The sequence below is a fragment of the Cavia porcellus genome, unplaced genomic scaffold, assembly GCF_034190915.1.
Source record: "Cavia porcellus strain 051 isolate PalLab524CR breed Dunkin Hartley unplaced genomic scaffold, mCavPor4.1 scaffold_30, whole genome shotgun sequence".
Taxonomy (NCBI): Eukaryota; Metazoa; Chordata; class Mammalia; order Rodentia; family Caviidae; genus Cavia; species Cavia porcellus.
This window is the reverse complement of record NW_026947513.1, coordinates 46,438,987-46,465,159: the sequence shown is the minus strand read 5'-3', so window position 1 is coordinate 46,465,159 and position 26,173 is coordinate 46,438,987. Positions and strand designations below refer to the sequence as shown.

The following is a 26,173-nucleotide window of genomic DNA, read 5'->3' as shown; positions in this document are numbered from 1 at the left end:
TCCTGACTGGTTCACTAAAGGAGCGCCTACCATAACTGGAAAGATGATAGCAGCCACTGTTGACTTGAGAATCCAGAGCAGGGCCAGACACAACACCTGCAGGAAAGTGAACAGGTGGACCCGGCGCAGGGGCACGTGGCGCAGGTAGATGAAGTCAGGCTGGTGCTTCAGGGGCATCAGGAGCAGCTTGAGACGATCCATGAACTGGGAGGCAAGAGCAAGACAGCATTCCTTCATTCCTGGCTACAGTCGTTCCCCAGACCCCACTGAGCACTGTGATTCATCCGCTGTAATTTAGCAAGCAGTGTCCTTTGCAAAGGACTGGGTAAGGAGGGCAGAAATTTAGTCTAAGGAGGTCAGGTCACAGTACGAGTCTTCATTTTTGTTGTAATTTTGCAGAAATGTTTGCAGATATATAAAATAATGTGGCCACCAAAAAAATAAAGTCAGGGCTGGGGATTTAGCTCAGTGGCATAAGCACCTGCCTGGCAAGTGCGAGGTCATGAGCTCAATCGCCAGTACCAAAAAATAAATAAATAAAGTCATCAATCAAACATAAATTACAGCTACTCATCTCCAGGCCTCTCCTTTTAGTATTTGAGACTTAGAAGAGAGAGTTTTGTGCCCACATGAGCAATGTCATGCTGGAAGACGATGTCTGACTCATATATCTTACTCTGCCTCAGTTGTTATCTTTGGAAGAAGAGATGATGCTACAGATTATATACATTTCAGGAATATTCTAAGGACATAAAGGAAATATTCACCTTACAAATGGGGACGCAGTTATATTTTTATTTATCTATGCTATACCTTAATACACCCAGTCATGTTTCCCCACTTAATTTTCTGAGAACAGCCACATGAGCATTACAGTGACCTTCACCACACATAAAACTCAGTATCTTAGTTTGAGAGACACCAGCACACAGTCATGCACACATGTGTGCTGAAATGATCACAGGGCGTCCATTTGGCCAGGTGCTGCTGAGCTGGCATTGACAACGCTTAATAAGATGCTAGAGAAAACCCACCACAGCGCATTTCAGCAGAAGACGCTCTGGAAATAGGGGTTGAATTGAATAATTACATTACAAAAATCCAGACATGTATCTTTGGGTTTTATGGGTTTTTTATTTGGTTTTTTTCTGGAGGAAAAGGAGACGTGTAAAAGTAAACTAGACCCGGGCAGTGCTCTCTAAAGATCACGTATCCTATCGATAGAGTAATTTTGTCTAGTAGACCTTTCTCACTGCCACAAGAATCTAAAGAAGAAAGAATCAAGAGGAAAATAAGGAAAGGAGAAAAGGCACAGAAGCAGCAGCACTGACAGATTTCAGAAATGTGCTAGGCGTCCCTTACGCACTGCTCTCTCTACGTTGTGATGGGCGCATCCTTCTCTCGATAAACATGTACTGAGTTCCAAACACTCATGAAGCTGCTCTATACACACAGAATCCAAATTCTGAGCTACACTGGGCCATAAAGTCAAACAAAAGTAAGAAGACCATATTTGGGTTTATATTTTTTTCATTCAAAGGAATGAATATTTACAGTGGGGATAAAAACAAGGTAGTCTTAAACATTTATATTCCCCAAAAGTCTCAAGAGCACAAATAAAGTCACAAATACATTAATCTAGTACGGTCGACGAGAAGCCACTTTACATTTTGTAATGAACATCCCAGTGATTAAGAACTCTATTCAATGGACCGAGGCAGGAAAGTAAAGTAGGCTTTTCTCGTTGGGGAGTCTGGCCACTTGCCCAGCCCTATCTGACTTTAAAACCAAGTTAACCTAAATTCAATAAATGAACACAAGGACTATTTTGGATCAGTTCAAATAAATTCTTATGATGTTCACAGAACACGAAGTCTTTCCCCATTAAAACACTATTGAGTGCTAAATGAGGTTACAATTAACAGGATGCCAGAAAGCAACAGAGCTTCCAGCTTCCTGTGCCAATTAAATTAAACTTCAACTGAAGGACAAAGTCCTCACCAAGTTTTCTCTAATGAATTTTTAAAAAGGGGGGTCAGTTTTATCGAAGTTGTAACTGAAGTTTTCCACAACAGCAATATAAAAACACACTGACATTTATTGTTAATTGGGGCAAAATTTGATCACCAAGTTCAGTCATCAGAAATGCAGATCAAAAGAGAAGAACTGCTCTGCTATCAGGGTATGGCTAGTGGATAAGCACTGCCCCAGAGAACACACTGGAAGCGTCAGGTGTTCTTCCTGAGACCAAAAGGAAGATGTGATGAGGGCCAGAGGGAGATGGAAAAGACAACCCGCCGCTCTCTAATGTTCCTGTTCAAACAGCTGTTAACACTCTGTGTCAAGAATGGACACTTATGAGAACATTTGCTAATACCAGCTAACTTTGTTGATTAAATAAGAAATGCAAAGCAGGTTAAAGGTAAAGTACAAAATAAATGTATTTTCTAAATGCAGCAATGATGATCAACACTTTTATTCAAAGATCTATTACTAAGCTATTCTTACTACTAAAAAGGCATGACTTACTCAGATTGGTAAGAAAACTTACCTGTACCCCATTAAGCGAAGCTACTCCCATGTACAGGAACACACCATATAGTACAGGCATAGGAATAAACTGGGAGAGAAAAACATTAGGGAAAGACTTAAAAGAGCAGTAACAAGAACATGAGGGGAAACAGATGGTTTAAATAAAGACTAAATCCAAAACGAAAAGATAAGATATATCAATTGCATGGTATCTCTAACTATTTTGTTTTATTCATCAATAGGTAAACTTCCAAACTCTGTAAACTTCCAAACTCTGTACTAGAAATAAAGGGAGGAGGATGAAGGAAACTTTCAATTTTTATTCGATGCCTTTTATTTTACAATGCACATATGCAGCCTGAGCAGTTGTTCTTAATTAATAAAATTTTGTTTTCCTTAAAGACAGAGACAATGCAAGCCAGATGCTTGCAGGACTATGGAACAGAGTCAGAGGCAGCACACATGTCCAACATGTTTTCAAACCAGCCTGCTAACTTTTCCTGATAACTTCTCCACAGGATATGCAAACACCTCTTTCAGTGAAAAAAGTACCACCCAACTGGCACCTTCCTTCTACACACTTCGAGGAAGACAAGCTAATGAGAACTCTGCTTGCGAGGAGTCTGGGACATCTGGAAGCAATTAATTACACACATGAACTAATATATAGCTCCTGAAACAGAATCAATGCAGTTTACACATCATCTAGCAAAAACATCTTTATAACAATATGAAATGTTTCCATAATAAAAAGTTCTAATATGATCAGTCTGTAAATTCCATGTAATTCTTAGACCTGAGAAATGTGAGCAAACCAAGCATGATTCTGATTCTGAGGAGTCTTAGGTCTGGACAAAAAAATTCAAGTGATTTCAGGATTTTTCAAGAATAAAATACAGACTCTGCAAGTCAATTGTCATGGTTTATGTTGGTGGCCCCCAGGCCTCATGTATTTGCATTGTGCATTTGTGATTGGTTCATTGTCTAGAGCTTAGATATTTGGTGTCAGTGCTACACCCACATAGGGGTGGAGCCAACATCCAACCTAATGGCAGGAAAAAGGTGTGACACCCTCTCTGGCTGGTTTCTGCCTTGCTGTTTACAGCCGCTGTGAACTGTGGCCCTGCCATGCCACCCTGCCCGAATTCACACAGAGTAGGTGACCATTACCAGAAAACACACATGGCTGCGAAGTAACTGTTTATAAAGCCCATGTTAAGCGAAGTGCAATTTCTAGCACTCTTTTTGTGATTGCCTAAGCAGTTCTGTCCGGAGACCCTCGGGCATTGTTAGAGAACTTAGAAACCCAGAATGTGCCAGGACTTCTAGAAGTGTTTCTGGCTGGCCACAGAAATAGAGTGAATACATTTATTTTTAGAAAACACTGAATGCTTTTTCTAGAGAAAAAAAGATTAATGATTTCAGTGCAGCTAATTTTGATCTTGCATTCAGGAAGAGAAGAAGAGGAGGATCCGGCCATCAAGAGAGCCAGGGGCAGGTTGGCAGGCTGCATGGCCCACAGACCAGGGCCCCGCCCAGCAGGCCGCAGGCTGTGAGGCCCCTCTGCCTTGAGAACGTGTTTCTGTGCCTTCAAATGCTCCTGTGCACATTTACCAAAACAAAATTAAAAACCAAAACAAAACAAAAAACCAAAAGAAAACTCCAAAGGGCCATTTTAGTGCCGTAACTCATTTTTTAAAGTTGCTCCATTTCTCCTCAGTATATGATGATTTCTTTCTTTTACCATTTTCAACTTTGAAAGGAAGAAAAGTTGAAGCAGAAAACAGGACAGTTCATTTATAAGGAAAAAGTGAGAATTTCTGCAGTAGTCACTTTCAATTTAAATAAAGCATCTTTTTTAGCTTGAAAAAATGTCCCATCGGGCCCATCTCTGGAGATCTCCTCTCTACTATGAGTTTAGCTAAACATTTCCTCTAAAGTGGGTCTACAGGTGAAGTGGGGGAAGCTATGTTTTGAGACTTAAGTTGACATTCTCTAGGAATTTGACTGGATTATTACCAAATCAACCTCAAAACAAAACTGGAAGGGATCGCTAATGCAGATCAACACGAGTATGAGCAGAAACACAGATTCAAGTATGAAAATGCTTTTCAAACATATTCTTTGTTGAGAAGAAAGGTTAGTAAAGTAGATTTCTGGTCAATTTCAATGTGAGAACAAGCTTATCAAACCTTCTATTTTCTTCACAATAACGTAAGATCTCAATAAGACTGCTTTCGCATGGACCACTTAGTGAAACTTGACAGAATTATTAAGTCAGAAGTTCATGAGTCATATTAAAATGTCAAGTCTTAAAAATCAGTCACACTGGAATTATTCCACAACATGAATTTCTCAAATGAAGAAGAATTTTTTAAAAAGATGGGGCCAGTATAATATGCACAGTAATAATAGATAAATGCTTTTATAAAACAATGCAGAAGAAATTTAAAACACAAAATCACACAGGATTGCAGAGTTATAGGTACATCAAGTATAGCCAAATGATAAAATTATGCAAAGAAAATTATATAATCAATCATATCCAGAAAGCCAAAAAATTAATTACAAAGTAGTAGTACATTCATACATATACTCAAAAATAAATTATTGATCCTATAATCAAACACATCAATGAAACTGGGATGAAAGTAAAACTTAACGTAAGTAGATCATGCCATAAACTTTTCAAATTCTAGTGAATGCACTTCTGTACATTTTCACCTCCATTTCTCTTTGATTTGTTGATAGTGTTAGAACATTTCCAGAAGGAAAAATTTGAATAGGATAAGTTTATTAAAAAGGAGAGCTTGTATGTTCACAGAGCTTAGTGCAGGAGTGAGAGCCCCAGCAATGGTCACCGTGTGTGTGTGTGTGTGTGTGTGTGTGTGTGTGTGTGTGTGTGTGTGAAAAACAGAGTGAGATCCTAATTAACAGTCTGCCCCATAAGTCAAGCAGACTTGGGTTCCAGTTCCAGTTACTAGCTGTGACCTTTAGAAAACTGTTAATTTCTATCCTTTTTCTGCTCATATAGAAAGTGGCTCTGATAAATACTACACAGCAGAAAGCATCCGACCCAGGGCGTGGCTCATCACCGATATTCACTACATGCAGTACTGAGGTTCTCACTGCCATGAGGACCCTGCCTCACAAGTTGAGGGGCCTGAAACTGCAAACCACCCCCTTCAGTCCCTCAGTGACAGACAAGAGTATTGGCCAGGAGAAGGGCTGTAGAAGGTCAGACCGAAAGCCCTCTTTACTTTAGCTCTACTATTTTACCTATGCTGAAATCACAGCAACTCCTTTAGAACCACTTTATTAAAATGAGACCCTAAATCTCCTAAAGTCTTAAAAATCTAAGCTGATGAAGAGGCTGTTAACTTGCATGCTCATCTCTGAACACTGGAAAAACTCAAAGCTCACTGTTGGATGAATTTAGGAAAATGTCATATTTTTCTCCATAATAAGAGAATTAGGAAGCTTTAAAGGGTGACAAATCATGAGGATTATGACGTTAGCTTGTACTGTTAGAGCTGGCTGAGTTCAAATCTTGGCTTTACTACTTAAGAAGTCCACAACTTGGTGCGTTAATTATTCATAACTTTTTCCTGTCTGTAGATGGAGGTAACTTTAGTGTCTGTTTTGAAGATGTCACTGGGGGAACTAAATTGTAAAACTCAGTGCAGAGTCCTGAATTCAATGCCAAATTCAAACGCTAGCAGTCACATCATCATCTTCCTCTCCATTATCTTCCTTGTGTTGTCATCATCATGATCATGTTTCTCTGCTTCGTTGATATGAGCAGAGCGTGACATATTGTAGGAGCTCAAATAATATCTGCCAAGTACAAATTAAATGCTATCTTCCACACTTTAGAACACTAAACAAAAATTAAAGATAAAGTTTGGCCGTGCCTCATGTTAAAGACAAACTAATTCAAGCACAGAGAACAGAAGTACCAGTGAACTTTATTTGATCTTTGTTTCTTGAGGCTTGCCAAAAAAAAAAAAAAAAAAAAGGAAAGTAAGCTCGATGAATAGTCTTTCATCTTTTCACTGTTCTTCTGTCTCCTTGTCTCCCCACAAGCTTCTGGGGGATAACAGGCCTTCTTCCAATGCAGAAACAGCGTGGAAGCCACTAGCCCAGCCTGGGAAGCCAGTCTACCTTGCTTCCCAGCAGTCTAAACTGAATCAGCGGTGAGATTCAACACTTTGAGGCAAGAATGACTGTAGCTGTCTAGGGCCAAGGGGTACCCTCATGAACTAAAGCTGATACACTATATTTATGTCCTTCCACATAAAAGACAGATTTCAGCACAGAGGTCAGAATGGGTTCATAAACTTCAGTTCAAAGTAAGCTTGCATAAGTAGGCATGGGGAACAAGCACCTATACTGCTTAATGCATGAGAGAAAATTGCCAAGCTCATCCACGACCATTAAACTTACAAGGGAATAAGGAATTGGGCAGGGAAGACAGTCTCTTCATTTTAAGAAGGTGCACATTTCTCCCACCCCTTCATTTGATCTGCTTTTCAAAGGCAGGCTCTTAAATAAAACTGTTCTCCGAAGTTATCACTTGCTCCTTTAAGAAACACATGGTCACTGGAAAAGGAAAAAGGGTTTCCTTTTTCAAAGTAACCCCTGATACTACTTTGTGTGAATTCTGAGGTTAATTATTAATGGTGACTTTGCCTTAACTGTCAAGTTAGATTTTAATTAAACTATACCTTCAGTGCCAGCTTCTTCCTGTACTAACTTCTCAAAGAAACTAAGGAGTGACTTTTCAAACGATGTCTGACAAATGCACAAACTCACCAAGCTCCACAGGATGAGAAATGTGATCTAAAATCAAGCAACAACTGAGCCTTGTTTCCAGAAGTTAGCAATAACCTCACTTACTGAAGTAAAAAAAATCCCCATTCCCAATTCTAAGCTATCTTACCCTTGCTGTTTTTAAATAGCTTTCCATAACACATTTTAATCTGTATTGACAAAACTACTTCAGTTCCCACACACTGGGCACAAGTGTGCTTAACAATGTTGACTGAACTAACTTTTGCACTGATTTTTACAATGATCTTTTTGAGTTAATTCAAAGTTGCTGGGTGGAAATGGTGTCAGTTGTGGACACCAGCAGCTGAGGGTGAGCACAGTCTGGACTACTCAAGGAAGGTCAAAGAAACACCAAGCTCACGCTCCCTGATCCCCTACATCTGCCCTGTATTTCAACCTCTTCATGCAGATGTTAACTGCTTGCATCTCAGGAGTGTAAAGAATCACTGTAAAGTACCCAGCTTTCCACTTGAAGGCTTCTGCAGTCAAGCCTGGTTATGGGGTAAGAAAACAGGAAGAGTTACTATGGAAATGCAAGTTTTTTTTTCAAATCTTCCTAAAAATAACAATTTATACAGTATCTGCTCTATGTGTCCCTTTGAAATCATGATTACTCAACTGACAGTTTCTCCAGGACTAAAGCCAATTTGCTGTAACAGATATACAAAAAAAGAAAACTTTTGAATACATCTAGATTCTCTGAACTAAGATTTATACTCTATTAATAGAAGTAAATCATATAAAACTAAAAGACAGAATGAAACCCCGGGCAGTGAGAAGTGAACTTGTACTAATGAAAGGAGTTCTGCCTCCTGATCCCTCTTGCGTGAGTAAGCACTAGGAAAGCCAGAGGAGGAGAACTGACCCTGAGCAGGGCTGCCCACAGTACAGGGTCGTAACTGTCCATAGTGAGCTCCACAGATCACCTCTCTGGATGATTTCAGGTTGCTTGTGAGATCACAATGCCTGTCACTAATCCCACAGCTCATGCACTGACACCCACGGGGATGTGCTTCACCTTCAACCACCCCTAACTTGCTCTGCACTGGCTACAGTGACAGGAGATTTCCTTCTGTCTACACAGAACCTAACTAATCTCAGTACTCTTTTAGGGTCTTCGTGCACAGAACCAGAAACAATTTATCTGAGGCTACTGCTGATTTTAATTCTCTCTGACCTGAGAAACACGGTCCTTTAGCCCGAGATTAATTTAACTGGACAGTTGACATTATGGAAACCAAGGACAAAAGATGAATAACTACGTATTTTAACTGTTTCCCAGGGATTGTGTACCTAATATAAATTTAATCTAAATGCTCTCAAAGTCAGCTATATACATTAAAGCAGTGGTAGCAAATCTAATGTTATTTGCTTTTCTTTTAAGACAAAAGATATTGCTGTATGGGCTGCTTTTTCTAAACTAAAACCTCAATATTCACATTTGATTGCAAATGTGAATAATTGATAGTTATTAATAATTAATTGTTGGCACTTCGAGGTAAGTAAGTGGGTTTTGGGTTGCAGTTTGGGTACTCATCTCTAAAAGATTTGCCACCTCTGGGTTAAAGTTAAGGTATTATACAGTCTCAGGTTCCTAAAATTCATCTGTTTGCCACTGATACAAAATCTGCTAGAGAAATGGAAGGCTTCTACTTTTCACTATCTATAGCTGTATACTGTTTGAAGTCTTTAGAAGAACATATTACCCTACCGCTTCTATAACTGAGCATTAAAGACCTTGAAATTAAATTTTTTGTTTTTGTCTTTTTGAGACAAGTTTTCATTATGCAGTTCAGGCCGGCCTTGAACTCATGGTGATACTCCTGTGTTGGCCTTCTGAGAGCTGGGATTATATGCCTGAATCAGCCACACAGCATAAATTAAAGTTTTGAAAACTAAAAATTTTCAAGAAAAAACTGGAAAGACACTGTTAACAATGATGGTTTGAGTTGTTAAATCTATGAGTGATTTTTGTGGTACAAAGTCTAAGATACAAATTATTAATTGACTGGCATTAGCTCTATTTAAAAACCTAATAATCTTGTTTAATAAGTGAAAATTAAAAACTTTATGAGCAAGAATGTATTGACCTTCTTTGGTCCTATTTCTGCTCAAAAGCTTTCATAGTTTCTATTTAACTACCCAGACAAATATCTACCCATAACCATACCTATATGTTGATGCCTGACTTTCTAATCTACCAGGTAATTTTTCTTCTCCAAAAGTTCACTTCTAAAGCTAATTATAATTTACTAAATCATTTCCTTTAAAAGCCTACTGGGCCTTGTGTTTCAATGACCAGAAGAAAAAATTCATCCAGAAACACTCATATTCTCTGGGAATCTAATGGAGGAGCAGAGGAGACTTTTATAAGAGGAAATGGAGGATAACAAAAGTAGGAATGGACTGAAGAGCAGAAAGCAAAAGATCTGTGTGTGGATGGTGGGGAGGGAAGTCAGCTTGAAATGTATGAAACTGTCCTTTGTGCAGATCAGGAAGTTTAAATATTGGTAATTATTACAGTTTAACCTAGTAACTGAAAGAGTAGTAAGGCCGGGGTGACAGGATAAAAAAGAAAAGAAACTGTTTTCAAAAGTTCCCTTGCTACCGGACCCTTGCTTCAGTGTGCTATAGACCTGATGAGAGTCCCGCAAGCACTTCGTTCCTCATGGCCCAAACGTCTGTCAGAGTTATGAGAAGCAGGAGGCAGTGTTTCACATATTTACCTTCAAGATAGGCGCCATAAAGACCGACAGGCCAGTCAGAATAAACACAAGGGTTCCAGTGACTCTTTGTTCCCTGAAATCAAATCAAAAGATTACCGATCCACTTCTTGTTTTCGCAAACATGCTCTAGTCTTTTCCTATGCATTGACCAAACCAATCGGCTATAAAAGCTTTTGATGTCATGTAACTGTACCTCAAGGACATCAAATGAACTCTACATAACTATAAATTTTTTCTTAAAACCGTTGTAATATGTAATTCAAATTCATAAAGAAGTGACTCTGTTAGGGCTTTTGCTCCTTTTAAATTCAAGAAAGAAAATCACTTCCACTTGGTTCATCAATTAATTTCTGGCCTATGATAGGAACCCCTTAGTTTTTTAAAACTTGTCCTATTGTGTAGTTATATCTCCTTTCCTAGGAGACAAATATTACATCACCCCAAATTCTAATTAACAAACAGTTCAGGGAGATTTCACAAATGCAATAAATCACAGCAGTCTAATTTCTAAATCTACAACAAAAGTACTTTATAACAAATATGATTCCCACCCAACATGCTCCTCCTCCTTCCTGAAACATAACTGCTCATGGCAAGCTGGTGCTGAGAGGCAGGGTGGTTGCACAAAGTGCTCCACAGAATGGAGATCTTCTGCTCCAGCCTTTTGAGCTCCCAAATTCAACAACTGTAGGTCAGAGTTTCAAAAGGCTTATGAAAACAGGAAACAGACTTAAAAATAAGAACTTCTTTTCCTTCACAGAATCCCAAAAATCATGAGCAGATGTAAAACTTTTAGGACCTTTGTATAATTGATTGAACTGAAGTACCAAATCACCTACATTTTCTGTTGCATCATTTAGCCTTCTGTTAAGCGAAGGAAAATTATATACAGTAAGTAGTAAGCTGGGCTGAGGATATAACTCAAAGGCATCAGCACCTGCTGAGTGAGTACACAGTCCTAAGTTCAATTCCCAGAACCAAAAAACAAGTAAACTGAAAAAAATTAATGAAAACTTTTCTGATTTAAAGTCCTTTCTGCACTTGATCTTAGCCAAAAGGCTGAGAAGCAATTAAAAATCCTTTCTGGATAAATTAATTATCACAGCTCTACCTCCTTCAAACCCACGCATTTCCTTAGGAAATAAAGATGTTCAACATACTCTGAAAAACCATTTTCCTGCCAGGTGTGGTGGCACATGCCTGTAATCCCAGCACCTGGTGGGTGCTGAGGCAGGAGGGGTGCCAAACGTTTGAAGCCAGCCTGGGGTACATAGGGAGACCCTGTCCCAGGCAAATAAACCACTTTCCTCTACTGTACACACCTCACTCCTAGAAACTTCGGCTGCTCTCCAGGTGCAGAAGTCTCTGTCTCCATCTTCAAACTGTCGATGTGAGCGATGGAGATGACAGTAGCAGCCACATACCACGGGAGGCCCATGAAGGAGCACACCACCATGAGGACGGCCACCCAGAAGAGATCCAGGTGATATCCAGCTCCTTTCTGTGGAGAGAGGTAATGTCACTGTGTGGGGAAACACTCACAGCTGACAGCTAGTTAATAGGCCCCAGTGGGACTAAAGAATACCAGAAGAAAATAACTCATTTTCTTGGTAAAAGTATTAGAAGGTAAAAGTAGGTCCTTCGTAAGATATTAGAGGAAAGAAACTTTCTCTTGCGCACTGTATTCCACCCTCTAGCAGTTACACACACAGCTCCTCTTACAGCCACAATAGCACATACCTCCTCCACTCTCCTGGCTGTGAATCACTGTTGGAGTTAGATTTAAGTATTGCTTCACTTAGTATTTATTAACTGTGAACTTCTGTGCATCCAATTTTGTAAGCAATAATGTAGATATGTGCCTACTTGGAAGCATTACTGGACTGTCCAATGAAGTAATACAGACAAAGTATCTTGCGGCAACATAAACGGTGCTGGCAGTACTCATTACATGGCAGCAGTTCACTGAATGTAGGCAGCCGTAGCACTGACACAGGTTGCGATGTCAAGGTAATGAGCACCTGAGAAGCAGGTGCTCTGGCTTCTCCACTAGGCAGCGTATAGCAGTTTGATGAATGAGCATACGTAGTAGATGGTACTGAGTATGCAAAGAATAAAGATCCCCAAACAACTCCAATATGGTATAAAGACCACTTCCACCTTTCACAGCCTAGGACAGTAATTAACAACCTCTTACTCATAATCACTAAGGTAAATAATAGCTCTGGAGTCAGAGAGGTTGACTTCAACTATTGCCCAGGGGTCACAATAACATTTACTGACCACGGGAGGAGACGATATAACAAAAAGTCTAGTTCCTCTACTCTTTAGATAAACATTGCTAAATGTCTCCACAGTGTTATTCTATGGTTCTATTTCTCTGTTCTGTTTATGAAGAAATCAAATGCTTGATGGCCCTATGGGGAGCCTGAGGGAACAGAACAGTCAAAATTCACAGCATGGAAGTGACCCTGTGGGTCAGAGTGGAACCTTCCCGGGACAGAGAAGCCACTTTCCAGCGCACAGTTGTGATGAGCACCAGGGAGGCAGGACTGCTCTCACTCAGATCTTGTTAGATGCTGTGAGGACACCACTCTGCCCTGGTTGAGGTGCTTGCACACCTGGCTCTGGCCATGTGCTCAGAGAGCACGTGGCAGGTGAAAGGTCTTGGCACAAGGAAGAAAGGTTTGTGCTCATTTGGTCCAGGACTAGCTGAGAAAAAAAAATCTACTCATGGAAAAAGATATTATAGAGATGTAGGAAACAAAATCGTGAAGTGTGGGAGCAGAGGGAGGGAGGGGAAAGGAAGGTCAGCGTGGGATGCTCTGAAGTAAACACATTAGTAATGACCAAGGTAGCGAATATCACGCTAGATCTGAGATCTCAGACATTCATTCTTCCAACAAATACTGGCTTGCAAATGTGGTTCTAGCTGCTGGTAACATATCTGTAAATAAAAGAGATGACAATACTCGCCCTTGTGAAATTTGTCTATGGAGGGAAACAACAACCAAAAAAATCACATAAACACACTGTCTTCTTTAAGATACACATATCCTAATAGTAACAAGTACTAAGAAGTGTAAGAGCTCCAGCTTGGACACTAAGAATAATGGGAAACCGTGGGAGAGTTTAGAAGGAGGGAGGAGTGACATGACTTGTCACGTCCTCGGCCTTCTGACTGCTGCCCTGGGCACGACAGGCCGGTGGAGGACAGCGATGCCAGTCAGGGAGCTCCCAACACTGTTCCTGAGGAAGAAGGCGCTGCTGCACGGCAGACGGGGAGGGGCAGATTCTGGCTGAGCCTCCAGCTGCCTCTGTGAGATCCCAGCTCTCCTGCCAACTCATGCCTGCTGACCCTACGGAGGAGCCTCCCGTTTCCCTGCCTGGGTCTCCAGCATGAGCACTGCTTCCTACCACATCAGCTCCTCAAACAGTGCTCACGCACTAGCGCAGTGTGGGCATCTGTCCATGTGGTCTCACCACCTGGGGCCAGCTACTCACGTCGCTCTTCCTCCGCCCAGCTCACCTGCCCTCAGCAGCTAAGCTAGCTTTGACTTCTCTGATGATCTGTCTGCCTCGGCCCAGGTTTGGTGAAGTGAGGAAGGTTAGATCTTCTTCACGTCCTCTGCTCTCCATGTCTCTCTGTCACAGCATTCACACTGTCTGACTTGTATCTCCATCTTCGATATTAAACTGTATGTAAGCACCTGGACTGTGCTTTTTGGTTTTCTTTCATTCTGAATCCCTCAGCCATTAGAGTAGATGATTCACAGTTGATTGTCAATAAAAGGGCAACTATAAACTCTTAACTAGCCTTATAAAAATGAAGGCTGTGTTAGCTGATAAACATATGAAACACTCAGGGGAGGAGGGAGCACAACAGCTGAACCATCACAAGGCTTCAAGCTCTGTTCAGGACAAAGCCTTCAAGTCCTATTAGAGCAGCCAACAGGCATATTCCCTGGTGCTGTTACTAGGGAATCTAAAATCATTTAAGGATGCACCTGCTGGCCAGGTCAATGAACCAGAGAGCATTAGCATGAGAGAACATCAGCACACTGCTCTGGGCTGGCTTGATGCTCTCTTGATCCTTCAATGGACACAAACTAGAGTTAGCTAACCAAGGACAAACACAAAGAAGGCACATGTCTCTAATGAGAGTGGAAAAGGATTTCAGATCACAGAACAGGAAGCTAACTGCATGATCATCAGAATAAATAAAAATTCTAGGGTATAATAATTATGGACACATGATTATCCTGTGTTCCTTGAAATAATTTCTTCCAAAAAATATCATTTCCTCTGAGTGTGGTAGCACAATCTGTAATCTTAGCAATCTGGGAGGCTGAGGCAGGAGGATTGCAAATGGACATCTTAGTGAGACCCTGTCTCAAAAAAAAAAAAAAATTAAAATGCTAAGGATATAACTCAGTATGAAGACCCTGCATCCAATCCCTGGCACCTCCCTCGCCGAGGCTTCTTTTTCTCCACTATGCTGACACTTTTCATTCTTCCTTTTTTAAAAGAGAAGAATATATTTATTGATAGAAAGCTTCTGTCTAAAACAGAGACAGAAAGGTACTGAGCAGGTTGCCAAAGACTCTGTCTTTTCTAGGGACTTTTACAGAGAAAAACCATGAGGTGAGACAGGTGGGCCAAGCTGGGGAGAATACAGGAACTCACAAAGCAACTGGGCATGAGGTGGGACAGAACTACAGTCAATCAGTAACATTAATCGTTCAGGTAAAATTGACCAAATTAGAGACAAATGGGGAAGTGAGTCACATAGCAAATGGGCACGCTTAAAGAGCAGTAACTCTTCCTGCAGAGGGCTGGGATGGTGACTCCTGGCTTCCTCAAGGCAGTCCATACCTACTTAGAATACCAATCCCTGATGTTTATAATTAGGGTGTGGTTGCAATTTTTTTGCCTTTGGTCTTGAGACCTGGCTTGCAGCACAGGTGTCTGTCTCCTCCAAGGCTGCAAGGTAACTGGCCTTCATCACTGGCTCCTTCAAGGGCCCAGGCCTGTCTGACTGCCTATATTTCTAACTACCTCAGCTGCCTCAAACATTCCCCCATCTGTTCTCACTATTCTTAAGAAGGGAAAAATAGCCACCTCTTAAGGCCTGCTTAGTCTGCTCCACCTCCCTCTTCAGCCTCAACTCCCCTCGCACTGTAATCACACAGACCCATCCACTCTGCCAGGTTCCTTTATCTGGAACCACAATGATTCCTCTGCCCACCTGAAAACTCTTCCTCCACCCACTAGCACTTGGCTAATTCTTATTAATGTCTTATATCTCAATATATAAAACACTCTGGAAGCTCTTTGCATCTCCTAGCCTAGGTCAAACCCTCGAAACACACTTCCCCTTCCTGGCACCAGCCATAATTATATGAGTTCCACTTCTCTACCTCAGGAGTCAGAAGCTCCGTAAGGACAGAGACCATGGGTGGCTTTTGTTCATCACTGAAACTCTAGCACCTCGTGTAGAATCCACCAGAGTCAGCATTCTAGTAAGCATCTTGCAGATCAATATCAATCTGTTCATTCAAAGGACCTGCTGGACTCTTGAAGTAGAATTACCACTGCCACACTTGCCCTGGAGTGGTCTACTGTGGTGGCAGGGCCAGATCAGTAGGCCTTGATACATCAGCTCTAAAGGGCTGCAGGAAGGATGAACTCATACCAAGGAACACCAGGAGGGTGTAAGGTACCACACTCAGCCTGAAGTCAGAGATGATGCTCTGCACAAAAGGTAGCGCTTACGTGAGTCCTGAGTGAGCTACAGCCAACTGGGAGCTGATACAAGCAAGCAGCACAAAAGGCAAAATGGGTGATGGACCATTCTGAGGAAATGAGATAGAGCTGATGCAAAAGAGATGAGAGAGATAGGAAACCAGGTTAAAGAGGTTAAGATCTTTTACATTTTGCTGAAAAGACTTTGGAATTTTTTTAGCCCTAAGAACAATGGGAACTCAGTGAAAGGCTTTGGGCAGAAAAGTGACAGGATCCAATTTCAGTTTAGAAGTATGGCTCTGTGAATTTGTATTGGAAAGTGGTCAAGTGTGAAGAAAGAGACCAGACAGGAGACTCACAATCCAGGCAGAAGACTATGCAGCTTAAAGTAACAGCAGAGGGGAAGAGTTCTGAAGATTAAGTCCAAAGAGGAAAAAGCAACAACTTTATTTTGCTGAATTTCAAAGTACAGAGCTTACCTCGTCCAGGCTCGCGTCCACCACACGTTGAACTTGGCATATATATTTGTTAGGAAGAATGGTAAAAGCTGTGCTGCAAACCACACTACACCCCGAACTTCTGTCATGAAGATTTCAGGAGCCAACACTGACACCGGAGAAGCTGCTCCTGCGTGCTGTGCATTCTTCAGAGTGCGTCAAGCTCCGCTCTTCCACAGCTTACACCCAGCTCTGCTTCACATCCGCACTCCTCACTGCCCAGGGCTCCTCAGCACTCAGGGCTGCCCTTGCCACCAAGCCCCTGCTGTGCCCTTGTCCCTAACAGCTCACTCTCCTGAAAGACTCACCTCCCTAAACCCTGAGCATTACAAGGGGTTTTCTGCCCAAGACCCTCAACGGCTCCTCATCTCTGAACACTGTGGAATCTTCAATGTGTATACAGCAGCTTCCTCTCCCTATGAACTCTTAGCCAGTGTTCCTCAGATTCCAGCTTCCCTGCAGGCATCTGACAATGTCTGCAGATGTTTCGGGGTGTTATAACCCCATGTATCATCCCACCATGTGCAGGATGGTCAGCACCAACAAAAATTACTCACACTGCCCAGAATGCAGCAGTGGAGAAATTGTGTTCATATCATCGGACTTCACTAACTTCGGCTTTGTCTCTATTTCTAATCCCCCTCTGGTCCAGTCACACTGCCTGCTCTCTCTGCCTTAATATACCAGCCTTCTGCTCTGGGCCTTTGAATTTGTTCAGATCTTTCCACAGGAAACTATTATATTTATCGAACATTTATCTGTGTTAAATTTAAAAAAGCAAGCCCATCTTTCAGTGAATGCAGATTATTAGATGCAGTCAGACATGAAAACAAATGATTTAATGTATATGCAAAGGACAAATTGCAAAGGCAGGCCTGCCTAATTCCAACCTAAATGATAGATCAAGCTGGTAAATGGGGAAAATCCAGTAAGTTCCTTTGTGAAAGAACAATTATCTTCAACATTTTAATACATTTTGTACACAGCAAGCACTCAATAATTGCTCAAAAGGCTCAGTTCTTCAAAGTCTACAAATGTCACTGTCTCCATGATTATAAAACTGAAGGATGTTCTATTTTCTGAAACAAGACTACTTTAAATACAAGGACACTGAGTGAAATTGTATTATCCTTTGAAATTGAAGATGGTTTGTTAACACAGAAGAAAAAATAATTTAGGAATGAGTCAACGGAAAATCAGAAATCTACAAAAGAAAAAGGTTAGTTAGCAACTTGAAGTTCACATTTGACACAAAGATGATAACACAGGAAGAGTCAGGAGCAGCACACATCCATGCAGAGATACCAAGAAAACATCATGCTAGGCGCCCACTCACATCAGACAACATGCTGGCTCTTAGGACAGTAACGGATAAGATGGAGTATTTGTTAGGAGTGTGTGTGTGTGTATGTGTGTGTATGTATGGATGGCACATGGATGTAATACCTCCCACCCAAGGGCTCACAATCAGAGGAGGCGATCCCAACTTATGCAAAAATTATAATGTGCTCTAAACTGAAGGGACCACAGGCATGGAGACCAGGGCAGGCACTTGAGTGTGTCTGTGTCTAGGATGAACCACAAACACTCCTGCAATGATAACAGTTGAGCAACTCTGACCACACCACACTCACTGTAAGAGGCAGATAAGCAGCCTACTTTTCAGCTATCACCCGTCTCAACCAAAGACAACAAAACCTTCCCACTGTATGTTCTAATTGAGTCTACCATGTGGGATTGTGGCAGGCCACCAAGGAGCTGCACAGAAAAATAAATAGTGGGCCTTGCATTTTGGCCCAGACATGGAGATAAGGTAATCATACAAAGTAGATGCGGGGAAGATACTGCATGACTAGTGCCATAAACTAATACAAGAGTATTAAGAAAAACATGCAAACGAAAAGCAATGCAAATTAGAGTCAGGGCACATGAAGGTGACCTGGAGAGGTTTTGTATTTGGAATATCTGTTATGGAAGATTTCGATGAACAGCAACCAGTGGAGAGTGGGGAGAACGGTTTTTCAGCCAGAGCACCAAGCAGGATGAACACTCAGATTTCAGGAGAAGCGGACTGAGGTCATCTCACAAGGTGCCTAAAATCACAGCTGGGAAAATAGATATTCTCCAGGAGGCAAAAGTTTGGAAAGCCAAGGTATAAAGAATTAGAAACGTAGAACTAACACGTAGGAGTGAAAGTTTTTTAAAAAATAATATTTTTAGAATGAATCCAGGAAAGTTGGCTATTATTTCATGACTAACCCGATACAAAAATGTAGACGAAATAAAAGGACTGGCTCTTAGGTTATGATAGCAGGACTAGAAAGGAAAAAGGGCCAGGTAGGGATCTGGAAGTTATGGGAAAACCCACACATTTGGATTAAGACCATAACCACAAACATATCAGGGAAAATTTGCTGCCATCTAATATCTAATATTTGCTATCTAATATCTCTTTCTCGATTCTGTCTTAAGTGATGCTCCCTCCCACACCCAATCTACGATCGCCAGAAATCACCTTCATGAGGAGTTTCTCTGGCACTGCTCTCTGGTGCTGACACTGCTGCCGCCTCTGTACTGACTCAGGAGACTTTGGGGGAATCGTGATCATGCCAAGTGCAGTTTGCTTCTCAGCATTGCAGGGATAATGCAGGACACAAGCAGCCACGATGGCTAAAAGAAGTCCAGCTCCCCGGTGCACACGGAGGGGCTCACCCGAGTGGGAAGGAGATCCCATGTTAAGCAGGCCAGCCAGCCAGTGCCACCCACACACAGCCCGAGCAGATGTCACCAGGACATCCCCTGTTACTGCGTCAGAGTTCTCCTCTGTGCCATTTCACAGCAGTTAAAGTCCTTTACAACTTCACACAGAACCTCCATTCATCATATTCCACAGCTTTCATTTCCTGACAAAACATGAACGCGACGGTTTTCAGAGTGAAAATCCTTTGATTCATGACGAAATGTACACTGACATCATCAGATGTATGATAAAAAAATCTGGCACTTCTTCTATGACTATCACGATGCAACAAAATGATTTCAAATAAGCATCTAAAAGTGATGAAAACTTATTTTATATACTCAACTCTTATCCTGTGAGGCAAATATAACTCAACTCTCTAATGTTCATAGGAGCGATACAAAATAATTTTTTGTATATTTTGTCAATCCTAAATTTGGTAAATTGTAAATTTAGCATTTATCAATAAGAAAACAATGGGCAAAAAAGCATGTGCTCACCTCCAAAGGTACGTAACAACTGTAGCCAACCATAGATTATAATTAGGAATTTGTTTCCAATTTTTTTTTTCAGAATAAAGATGTATTAGTCAACATCTATTTGCCTTTCAAAACATTTAAAAATGGTCAACAAAACACAGCAAACATCTTGTAGAAAAAAATAGTCTATCGAGAAAGCCAGCAAGAATACCAACCTCCCTCACCGTGGTACTTCATTAGTATAATGCCAAAGGAGAAGAGAAAAACCCAAGGAGATTTCTAACTGTAAGTCTGCACTAGGTTTGGGGCTAGAATTCACATTAGTTCTGTGGCCCAGAAAATCTCAAGGCAAAAGTGTAGTTTTCAAGTGATTGTACCCTGAATATTGCCCCACCCCTAAAGACCATTTAAATTTGGCAGATTTTACTTTCCAAAAATGACTGGAAAATACTCCATATCTCATGTGCTTTTCTCACTGTGGCTTTGCGGTTACTCTGCTCAAAAGGCAGATTCCCTTCCAAGCCTTCAGAGGCGGTCTCCCCTGCAAGTGGCTACCTGGAAAGTGAGGAAGCAGAGCCATCCCAACAGCAGATACAAACTGTTTCGGCTGCCGTGCACTGCAGGTGATGATCCAGCAGCCACAAGGAGAAAGGCCCTGAAGGACTGGCACCACGCAGCGGGTGGTGTTCACTCACATATCTCACACACGGGTGTGTGCGTGAGTGTGGTGGGTGCTTTACAAATGAATGCACACAGGCACAGACACGTGGAGGCAGTGAGGAGGGCAGCAAGTGCAGGATGTGCCACGTGGACGCGGGAACCCCTGAGGACAGCCCAGCTCCTTCTCACCACCTGACGCAGCTGCGGCAGCCCAGAGCCCAGGGTTCTTCTTGGACAAGAGACCCAGAGGACAATAATCCGCAGAGAAAACCAAGAGACAGGTGATAGGAACCAGGGAGGTGGATGACAGCAAACACTCTTGTTATTCTGCTAAGACATGAAATTATCAGGTGACTTGTGTGCAGCAAAGATAAGCAGAACAGCAAACAACCTCCTCTGTCCTCAACAACAACTTCCAAGGCAAACAAAGGAGAGGCAAGGGAAAGGCACGGATTAGGAGTGTATGAGGATGTCACAATAATACACAGACTTTATTTGGATCTTGATTAAACAAATAAATTACATATTAAAGTTGATCATAATTATGGCACTTTTAGAAATCTTCTCTGGAAGGCCATACATTAAACATTTACATGTTTAGCAGACTTTGGTAATATGTGTGGAATACTAGCTCTCTGTCTAGAAAACACACAAAAAGCAAGACGATCTGAAAAAATTAACCAAAACACATCATAGAGAACATAAAGGACAGAAACCTTTTTTAAAAAAAGGTTAACAGCCAGGTGTAGTGGCTCACACCTGTAATCCCAGCACTCTGGAGGCTGAGGCAGGAGGATTGTTGCAAGTTTGAGACCAGCCTGGGCTACAAAGTGAGCTCAAGGCCAGCCTGAACAGCCTGAACTGCATAGCGAGACTCTTCTCAAAAAGACAAATAAAAGAAAAAAAAAAAAAGGTTAACAGGCAAGAAGCACAAGATGGGAATGTATAATAGGTTTATATTTAGAATTCCAGAAACACATATTAGAATTTGAATAGGTCAAAGACTTATAAAATTCTGTAAATGGTAAGTGATACTAGTATTCAGATTCAGGAGGCCAAAAACATCCAGTATATGAAATCTGTGCCCATACAAATTGAAGTGAAACTTCGAAACAAACACAAACAGACAATAAAAATGCCAAAAAGAAAAGAAATGCATAAAGATGTAAATTATACAACCGTTCACTTTTAAGGAAATTTGAAATAATGAAGAATAGCTTTTAAATGCTGAAAGAAAATATCTTTCAACCTAAAATTATATATCTAGAGAAAGCACCTTTTAAGAATGAAGGTAAGACAAAAACACAGGCAAACAAAAATGAATGAGTTGATCACCAAATACCATCCAGGCAAAACTGTGTAAGTCCTGGTAAGAAAACACTATGCATGGAAAACAGTTGAGATAAAAAGAGAATATTCTAAACAGGGTCATTTGAAACACATGAAAAAAAATGAGAAAATAAAATAGTAGAGTAGTAAGTAATTTTTAAAATAATGATCAGTTTTAAAGTAAGGAACTTGTTTTTTTCTTGAAACAAGTTCTCCCTAAATCGCTAAAGTGCCCAGACTGGACTTGATCTTGGGATCCTCCTGCCTCAGCCTCTCAGAGTGCTAGGATTACAATCATGCACTACCATGTCCAACAAGATGTTTGTCCTTCAGTGAAAGTCCCTTTCTCTAACTTCTCACATTAGGTGAGACTGTATATAACTTATTGTCATGATCCTACAAACTGCCTTCTTTGGATGTTCAAGTTGTTCTCAAGCTGATTCCCAGGAGGACAACGTCTCTTCCTGTGTGACTTCCATTCTCCCATGGTCTTACACTTCACCCTGTCCTGTACTGTCCTCCAGCAATACCAACATCAATGCAGCAGAGATGTACCCCATACTCCAGCACCCCAAGGATCTGATGATAGTCTTCAATGTTTCAGAAATGAGTCACATACTTTGGATGACTTCATCACTCTCAGCTTACTCTCCCTCAAAACTTTCAAAACCTAAACATCACTTCTTAGAGCAAAACATGTGAGAGTCTTCTTTGCCCAGCCCTCTCGTGGATTTACACCTTTCTCGACAGGATCCGCAGCTCCCATTGGACAGTTTGCCTGAATTCTTATTCCTTTGTCCAGTGGGTACCTAGAGTCAAATTTCCTGGATACAGTCAAATTTCCTTCACATTTCCTGGAGTTTTCCTTCTGCTAGTGCCCTGCTGAACTCCATCTAAGTAATTTCCTCTCCTGCTCCTGGCTGACTGACTCTAATGCATTTTAGTAGTTCCTTTATATATGGGTTATAAAAAGTTAATGTGTTCATATGTACTACAAACATAGCCTGGCTTGTAGCAGATACCCATGCACTTATAGTTCTCAGTTTTTTATTCATATTTCACTTTCCCAAATGGTATTTTTGAAATGCTTTGTGACCTAAAAAATCACTGGAGTTGGAGAAACATTATATAAGGTGACACCATCTTAGGCTGCCCTCTTGAAAGATAGCCCAGACCACTAAGCATTTTCTTTAAGCACATAAGCTAATTTTTTAAAAACCTAAAATGTACAAAATAAAGTATTCTCATCTACTTTGTGGACTGTACCATCCTATGAGAAATATTTGAAGACAGGAAAAATATTGAAGATATTACCAGTAACTTATAATTATGAACTGCCTGAATATGCTTTAAGAATAAATTTTATTTTCCAACACACACAAATTATAAATGTTTAAGGAGGCAGAACTGCTAATTAGCCTGATTTGACCATTATGCATTGCAAATTATCAAACATAATCTCATAAATATGTACAATATTTTTTAGTGATGCTAGAAATTAAACTCAGAGCCTAGTACAAACCAAGAAAGCCTTCTACCACTGAGTAATATCTCAGGCTCCTCAAAAAATTTTTGAATAAAAGAAAAAAAACTTGATTTGACTTAACAGAGCCGGTGCTCAGTACGCTTTGCTGAAGTCTTTCCTTATCATTGTTGTCATGAAGGACAACTTTCACTTTAGAATCAGAGGTGGGATGACTACACTAAGCATTAAATTACATTTTCTCTTTGATAGTGATAGAAACACGACTTGAAACACTTTTGGCAAATAAATGTGTTTTTTCTAAGATACCACATCAAGGACCTGTGTCAACCTGAGGTGGTCATTAATTCTACCAAGACTTAAGCAATATTAGGTACAGCTTAACTTCCAATACAGCTCTCTTGGTTTTGAACCAATGTTTACAATGATAACTGTAATTACAAATACTTACCTTGAGCTTATGTTCTTTCCTGTTTACAATGACCGCAGTGATCTGCTGGTCCATGAAAATCAGGATGGTGACCAACAACGCTGGGATAGCGGCAGCCAGGTACACCCACCAGGGATTTCCTCCAAACGGGGGGATAAACCAGCCTCGATTCGGACTTGTTGGCTTAGAGCAGAAAGACAACACTTCTCAGAACAAAATCAAGTTAATGTTTGTGTGCTACTTGATGAAAATCAGTGTATGTATCCTTATACATACTTTTATTTAGCGGGAGACAACACAGAAACTGCTATAGGCTGGAGAAAGAGTATTCACCAAAAATCTCCCCAAAGGATGTTATTTCTGAGATAATATTTAAAGAAAAGAAGGGAAAACTATGGGATCCTAAAGTAGCTGGGGGTCCCTTGTTATGTATCAGGGATAATTTAAGAAAAGGACTTAGGATAGAAGACAGTGATTTAAGCTTAAGGGAGTGACTAGAAGACAATCCCAAAAATAATATTCAATAAAGAAATAGCAAGGCATTATAAAGCTCATCATGAATTTTATTTCTGAATTTTAGCAATTATACTGAAGCTGTTTATACTACTGTCAGATTATGACAGATTTTGTAATATACCATATAAAGAACTATAAATATTTTTATATGTTACAACTACTCTGATCTTTTTTTACTTTAGGTATGAAAAAATATCCAGAACTGATTAAATCCTCAGAAATATCAGGAAAATGGGAAAAAAAGGATTTTTTTCCCAGTTTTCAGTCCATCTTCTCTCAATAGATCATATATTCCTATCACAGGAAAAAACTGCTTGTACCTTATTTTAAATAATGCGAATAAAGAAATAGATGCTATCTTCACTTCACTTTCTACAGCTTTTCTGTGGAGAAAGTCTGTTTCTCTTCTGGCGTGTCCCCACCACACACCTCCCTCCTCACGGCATCTCTGAGGTGATCCACCTTTCACCCCCCTGCTGTATGGCGGGTGCACAGTGCAGGCGGCTGGCTCATCAATGCACTTTGAGTCCCCAGTATGAAGCCTGACCGCATGTAAACACTTCATAAACGTGGGCTTCAATGAACTAATGATGACTCATTGAATGAGAACTTGCTGACAAATACCTGATGGCAAAGACAATGCCAAAGACATTATCTGCTGTGATATCTGTCTGTCTGTCTATCCCTTCCCCACCAAGTAGTTACTACACTAAAGCTGCAGCGTGCTTGATATATCTTAGCACATGTATCATCTTGATTGTCGAGAGAGGGAGAATTATTTTAGAAAATAAGCAAAAGACTTACAATGGAAGATTGATAATTTCAAAATGAATGAAATGTAGATTTTACCCTTTACATCTGCATATCAAAATAGAATCAAATAATTCTAATACTTTCTTTATAACATTTAAAATCTACCTCGCAGGTGCGTGTGTCTGGCAGGCAGCTGGGCTGTGTGTGAGAACACTGAACTAGGGATGTGGACTCTCATCCCTGACACACTGGTCCAGCAAGCTTGGGCATTTTCCTTAATTTTTGTGACTTTTCACCTCAGTTTTATGAAATAAAAGTGAAGTCAGTTATGCTGCATTCTCCCTAGAATAATTATGTGGATTCAGGTGATAATGTATACTCCAAATACTTAAGAGCATTTAACAGTATAAGGAAGATTTTGTAATTCTATGTTATCTTAAAATAAGTCAGTATAACATGAGCCATACATTTGATCCTAGTCTTTGCTTTTAATCTTAGTGAAAAAATTCTACCAAATGTATTTATGAGCCTAATAAGAGAACTATGTTGATAAAAAGAGAAGTGGATAACTGTATAAAACTGAGAACAAACTAGAATAAGAGAGAAGAAACAAAGCCAATGAGTTCAAAGAACAGCTGAGAGATAAGCTTTCACTTACCTTGAACTCACTTGGCACAATTAGTTTTGGAGTGTCCACACCAACTAGGGCATCTATTACACAAAATATGAGAATGGACAAAATGATGGCAAAATCGCTGATCAGCTTTCTTGCCTAGAAAAAACAAAAAAGAAAAAATGGGGTCATTTATCACCAGGTACATAGAGTTTGCCTGTGTTTCAACTGAGTCAAGAGCCCTGTGTTGGCAAACAATTTATAGTAACAGTTTCATCAATAAATTGACAAAGCTGTCACACCACACATAGATTTTAACAATTTCTTTAGTATTACTTTATCACCTGGTCAGATGTAATATAATTCTACACAACAGGAAGGTGTGTGTGTGTCTGCATGCGACTGTGCGCACTCAGAAGAGAGCAAACATAACATGTACCTGAAATAGTGCACAAGCAATTTTCCTTTGCCCATCAGAAAAGACACAACTAAGAATGATACCTATGTGCACACTACACAAAGAACCAAGTTCTGTTTATTGAGGAGACATTGTCATGAAAAGTAAATAATATAATATTCCATAAATTAACCTGGAAATAGCACAAATCTATCAGTTCTAGTCTACTAAGTAAGACAAACACCAAGATCAAGAGTAACATCAAATGAGGAGAGAAATGTCTGTATTAACACCCTGCAAAACATCTTTTTCTTCATTCTAAGCTGGTGCTTAATGTCTCTGGTATGTGGAGTTTTGCTGTCTGCCACTTAAGTATAGTCACTGTTATTGAGTTGCTGTCCAAATTTCTATGCCCTTCTTTGGGCTTCCATGGAACACGA

At 40.5% G+C, this 26,173-nt stretch overlaps 1 protein-coding gene across 10 annotated transcripts in view; it reads right to left on the bottom strand.

The window, feature by feature from the left end:
* Positions 1–26,173, bottom strand: part of Slc4a4 (solute carrier family 4 member 4) — a 329,139-nt gene that overhangs the window by 11,586 nt on the left and 291,380 nt on the right. For all 10 annotated transcript variants that reach the window (XM_063240311.1, XM_063240312.1, XM_063240308.1 and 7 more), the window contains 6 exons: positions 25,382–25,495; positions 23,476–23,637; positions 11,414–11,592; positions 10,092–10,164; positions 2,552–2,620; positions 31–204 (listed from right to left, as the gene is read on the bottom strand). In XM_063240311.1, the coding sequence (XP_063096381.1) occupies positions 31–204; positions 2,552–2,620; positions 10,092–10,164; positions 11,414–11,592; positions 23,476–23,637; positions 25,382–25,495 (771 nt within the window). The remainder of the gene's footprint in view (positions 1–30; positions 205–2,551; positions 2,621–10,091; positions 10,165–11,413; positions 11,593–23,475; positions 23,638–25,381; positions 25,496–26,173) is intronic.